The 6,054-nt window shown below is 45.3% G+C and overlaps 1 protein-coding gene across 1 annotated transcript; it reads left to right on the top strand.

Annotated features, from left to right (window-relative positions):
- The first annotated feature begins 1,755 nt into the window (after positions 1-1,755).
- Positions 1,756-2,737, top strand: LOC122564284 (uncharacterized protein K02A2.6-like). The gene is given in 1 exon segment (XM_043718961.1): positions 1,756-2,737. A coding segment is annotated over 1 exon segment (942 nt). The 5' UTR covers positions 1,756-1,795.
- Positions 2,738-6,054: the final 3,317 nt, after the last annotated feature.

Raw genomic sequence — 6,054 nt, 5'->3', positions numbered from 1 at the left:
CAAACCCCTACACTGCGATTTCTGTGCTGACCTCTGACCATAAGTGGTTCTCGTGCATTGATCTGGCCAACGCGTTTTTCTGTTTGCCCTTAGCTGATCACTTGAGGGACATTTTTTCGTTTACCTATAAAGGCCAACAACTACACTATACAAGGGTACCTCAAGGGTTTATTTTGTCGCCGGGGTTGTTTAATCAGATACTGAAACAGCAGCTTCAGGACATGTCACTCCCAAAGGGGGTGACATTGATCCAGTATGTGGATGACATTCTTTTGGCGGCACCCGACCATGTTTCTTGTCTGGCAGCCACAAAGACGTTGCTGCTTCACCTATATGAAGTTGGTTTCAAAGTCTCACGGGCTAAATTACAATGCTGCAGATAAACGGTGTCTTTTCTGGGTAGAGTGGTTTCTGCTAACGGAACAGGTCTCTCTCCGTCCCATAGATCTTCCATTCTGCATCATGCCAAATCGATCACTGTAAAAGACATGCTCTCATTTCTTGGGTTGGCAGGATATAGTAGACAATTCGTTCCATCATATGGGGAGCTCACTTTCCCTCTCAGAGCCATGGTTAATGAACAAGGCATGAGAAATTTGTCGGCCCATTTGCACTGGACCATGGAGGCAGACGAAAGTTTCATCTCTCTTAAACAGGCACTCACACGGGCTGCTGATTTAGCGGTCCCGGACTACAAAGAGCCATTTTTCCTCGATATTTCTGAAAGATTACACACAGTAAATGGTGTTCTTTTTCAGAAAAAAGGGGGAGGCAGGCAGGTGCTGATGTATGTAAGTGTTACCCTTGACCCAATAGAGGACAAACACCCGCCATGTACAAGACATGCAGCAGGGGTAGCAAAGATTCTCCAAAAGGTAGCACATATAGTCATGGGCCATTCACTAACGGTACTGACGACACATAGTATAGTGGCCTATGTGAACTCAACTGCCTTTACAATGACTTCGCTGCGGCAGACCAGGTTAGAAAAAATCCTAAATGTACCACATATAACTTTTACACATGAAGGAATTAACATGGCTGATAATATGGGAGAAGGAGAGCCACACATGTGTGAGGAAAGGGTACTGAGAAATGTCAAAGTTAGGGCAGACTTACAGGCTATTCCACTAGTAGACCCAGAAGAAGTGTTGTTCACAGATGGTTGCTGTTAGAGACATCCAACTGAAGGACTTAAAGCAGTCTATGCAGTGGTGCGACAGACAAGTGAGGGATTTGAGGAAGTGTTGACAGGAAAAGTGACAGGCAAGGAATCAGCCCAGTTGGCTGAATTACAGGCAATGATAGCTGCGTTGGAATGGTCAGAGGGAAAGCGAGTTAATATCTACACCGACTCTGCGTATGTGGTAGGGGCTATACAGGTAGAACTCAGTCAATGGATTAGAGCAGGATTCTTAACAGCAGTGAAAATCCTAATTAAACATGAAAAAGATATGAAAAGATTAGCGGAGGCCCTAATGAAACCTGCAGAAGTGGCGGTGGTCAAATGTAGAGGACATGATAAAGCAGATACAGTAGTAGCGAAGGGCAATCAGGAAGCAGACTCAGCAGCAAAGAAAGCAGCAGGGTATACAGCACAGTATATAATGATGCAAACAGAGAGAACAGTGTATGACCTGCTGCCTGCCTGCGATGAAATGTGTTAATCAAAGAGCAGCAGAAAGCCTCTCCTCATGAACTGACAGTTTGGAGAGAGAGAGGGGCCACGGAGTCAGAAGGGATTTGGAGGTCACCGGATGGTAGACTAGTCCTACCCCCAGGTTTGATAGCTTCCATGCTCCAGGAAGCTCATGGGCTCACACATTGTGGAAAAACACAGATGCAGAGGTATCTGACACATTGGTGGCATCCATTCTTTCCAGCAATGATTGAAAATTATATTAGGGAATGTAGAATGTGTACAGAATACAATGTGAGACCCACAGTGAAACCACACAAGGGAAAATTCCCTCTACCAAGAATGCCAGGTCACGAAATAGTGATCGACTACACTGACATGATAGAGAGAGTAAACGGATACTGGTACCTTTTGGTAGCAGTGGATGCATACACTGGTTGGCCAGAAGCGATACCTGCTAAAAAGGAAGACGCAAAAACAGTGATCAAATTTTTGATAAACCAATACATTCCAATGCATGGGTTTCCAAAGAGAGTCAGGTCAGATAATGGCACTCATTTCAAGAATAAAGACCTGCAAGAAGTTGAAGCAGCTTTAGGACTGAAACATGCGTTTGGAACAGTGTATCAGCCTCAGTCACAGGGAAAAGTGGAAAGAATGAATCAGTCCATAAAAGGGAAAATAGGAAAAGTATGTGCCCAAACAAAGTTAAGCTGAGTGGATGCCCTACCCTAAGCTTTATTGTCCATTAGAAGTTCAGTAAACTCCATCATGGGATTTACCCCGTATGAGGTAACAACAAGGCAGCAGTTCCCGGGACCGGGAGCCGGACTACAGATCTTAGAGGGAGGTGAAGCCTCCCTAAGGTACAAACCTTACTATGACCAACTAACAGCTTTGGTGTCAGCTTTCTCCAAACAGGTTGGATCGGAACAGGGGGTCTTACAGAGCCAGCCGCCATCTACCACAGCTGGGGTCCTGTTGAAAGTGATCAAACGGAAATGGTCGGAGCCCAGGTGGACAGGACCTTATAAGGTTGTGGAGAGGACATCTCATGCGGTCAGACTACAGGGGAAAGGAGAAAGCTGGTACCATTAGAGCCAGTGTGCAGCTACGGAACCGCCAACGAGAACTCTAGCGCAAATAAGAACAGAAAAAGACTAAAAGAGTTTTACACTTTTGTCTCTTCCAGGAAGAGGATTCTGAAAGAAGGCAACTAGATTCTTAAGGTCTTTGAAGAAAGGCTTTTCTGGAGAGCAGAAGTGAACACGGGATCGGAACACAAAAAGAATTTCTTTAAAATATATAGGCAGGTGGTGTAACAGATATAATGTTTATCTTTGTAAGAAGCCCACATTACCCTCACCTCTGGGGGTTGGGAGTTTTTGCTATTTTATTATGCATAAGTGTTATGTCACTATTAATAGGGATATTAACCACGAGGAACAAACTCACAGACGAGGCAGATAGTCCCAGGCGCAAAAGAGCAATGGGGCAAGGGGTGAACAAATGTTTAAGGGAGGCGGGGAGCCAGGTACACATCAGACATGATAAAAGCCATGATATAACATACCAGTTTGACTTATGCGAAGTAATTCACTGTGGCCACAATCCAGGAAACTGGAGGGGGTATGATGTATACCTTTGCGTCCATACCAATTACTATAGATGGTGCCCAACGTGGCATCATGTATTAACATGGACTGGGGTAAGATGGACGCCCAAGAAGTCGCCATCCTCAGATAATAGATGGAAGGCTCGAGACCATGTCAGCCTCACTAGGGGGCAACTTGATCATTCCTCAGAGATGAAAAATCCACTTTTGCTAACCCTGACAGGATTTACCATTAGCCCTGGTCCCGAAGGAGTACGGAAGCAGTGCGGAATCCATGATAATAGCTTTTACTTTGTAATAGGTGTAGATCAATCCGGAAAGGATGCCATGGGACTAGTGAAGGTAACCTTGGTAGATCTTCCTCTCCACCAGCCAAAAACTGGAAACGTGGGGTTAGAACAAAGTTCAGGAGTTGTGGTGATAGATTCCAATAACATTACGAGAGATGACATTAATAGATTAGCTACCGGATATGGTGATAGGAACACGTGGCTGGACTGGATGACAGCTACTGCAACCTCAATGAATATGAGTAATTGCGTAGCGTGTTCCTCGGCTAGGCCAACCCTATTTACTACCCCAGCCCCATTGTTCCCTAATGTAGACCCAGCAGGATTTCACTGCATGATGGCCCTCACCATGCAGGCGGACCCTCCAAATTGTACTACCTTAAGTGTTATTTTCCCGCCTGTAAAGAATTCCACGTTACCTCTAGTGTTTACCCCAAGAGTCAACGATTACATTTGTTTCACTCGGAGATCTAATACAATCTTGGGAGACATCCCCGCTGACCGGTGTCAGGCCACGATTGATGTAACTGGCTGGCAGAATGCTAGCTCAATGGTTTAGGCCAGAGCTGATCTTTTTTGGTACTGTGGAGATAGAACATTACATGTTAGTCTACCTCCAGATTGGTCTGGCACTTGTGCGATGGTCCGGCTGGGAGTACCCTTATTCCTCTTAGGAGAACGACAAAAGGGAATAATTCCGCATATACGAACACGTAGGGATTTGTTTGATGTCACTTCTGGATCAACCACTTACATAGATGCAATAGGTGTTCCCCGTGGCGTACCTGATGAATATAAATTGGTGGACCAGATAGCAGCAGGATTTGAGAATCTTCCACTTATCAGTGCTCTATTCCCAGTCACGCCGAATAAAAACGTTGACAGAATTAATTATGTACATTACAATGTACTCAGGCTAGCCAATAGAACTAGGGATGGGGTGGCGGGACTCTCTGAACAATTGGCAGCGACATCATTGATGACAGTACAAAATAGAATGGCCTTAGATATGTTGCTAGCAGAAAAGGGGGGAGTGTGCTCTATGTTTGGAGATCAATGTTGTACGTTCATTCCAAACAATACGGCACCTGATGGTTCGGTAACCAGAGCCTTGGAGGGACTAAGGATCTTGTCTGAAGAAATGCATGAACATTCGGGTATTCACAACCCTCTAGGAGGACTGTTCGACTCATGGTTTGGGAAATGGAAAGGATTAATTGTGTCTGTGTTTCTGTCCCTCGTTGGTATGATCATTGTTTTAGTGTTGTGTGGATGTTGTTGCATCCCCTGCATTAGATCTTTGTTGAACCGAGTAATCATTACAGCTATTGAAGGGAAGGCTCCTCCGCCCTTCCAGATGCCACAGATGGAGATGGAAACCATGGCTTTGGCAAGGAAGGTCAACTATGCAGCGGAGACCGAAAGTGATGGATAAAATTGGTTTGTTGGTCTCATTTTCATGAGACCAAAAGGGGGACTTGTAAATATATGGCTGGCTGCCACTGTGAATAGACTCGATATTCGGAAGCCTTTGGAGATGCTCCGTTATGCGCATGCGCAGAGCTAGATCACGTGGTGCTTCGCTCCGTTCCAAAGCGGGGGTCACGTGATGCACTGCTTCACGCGCTGGAGGCGTGCAGCGGGGTCACGTGATGCACTGCTTCACGCGCCGGAGACGTGCAGCGGAGTCACGTGATGCACTGTTTCACGCGCCGGAGGCGTGCAGCGAGATCACGTGGTTCTCCATTTCGCAGGCAAAACAGGGTCACATGGGATCGAACATCCGGGAAACCAAGGAGGCGGAGAATGGAGTCAGATCAACAACCAATCAGAAGATAATCCCACCTTAGTGATTGCATGTTGCTTTTTATTATATAAAAAGACTGGGTCAGAGTCAAGTGTGTGTATTTTTCTGAACTGACACACTATATAGTTTGTCAGGGACAGAAAGGTCGAGACCCAGAGCTCTGTATGCTTTATCCACTTACTGCTAAAATAAACTTAAAGTGTGAGACCGAATATCTTCTCCTGTTGCTTCATTTAAAGTACACGCAGGACTTGGCTCACACATAGAAGAAAGTAAGTTGGTAGATTGAGCCAAAGTCCGACAATACCCATCCAGATGCCTTTCAAATGTTGTAATTGTACCAGCTTCCACCACATCCTCTGACAGCTCATTCCATACATACACCACCTTATGCGTAAAAATGTTACCCCTTAAGTCCCTTTTAAATCTTTCCACTCTCACCTTAAACCTAAGCCTTCTAGTTTTAGACTTCCCCAAAATCAGGGAAAAGTCTTGTCTATTTACCCTATCCATGGCCCTCATGATTTTATAAACTTCTATAAATGTCACCTCTCAGCCTCTGACTTTCCAGGAAAAATAGCCCCAGACTTCAGCCTCTCCGAACAGTTCAAACCCTCCAACCCTGGCAATATCCTTGTCAATCCTTTCTGAAACTTCCACGTTCTACAACATCCTTCCTATAGCAGGGCGATCAGAATTGCAT

This window comes from Chiloscyllium plagiosum, chromosome 29 (assembly GCF_004010195.1).
Source record: "Chiloscyllium plagiosum isolate BGI_BamShark_2017 chromosome 29, ASM401019v2, whole genome shotgun sequence".
Lineage (NCBI taxonomy): Eukaryota > Metazoa > Chordata > Chondrichthyes > Orectolobiformes > Hemiscylliidae > Chiloscyllium > Chiloscyllium plagiosum.
The sequence above is the reverse complement of the archived record's forward strand: the minus strand, read 5'-3'. Positions and strand labels throughout refer to the sequence as shown.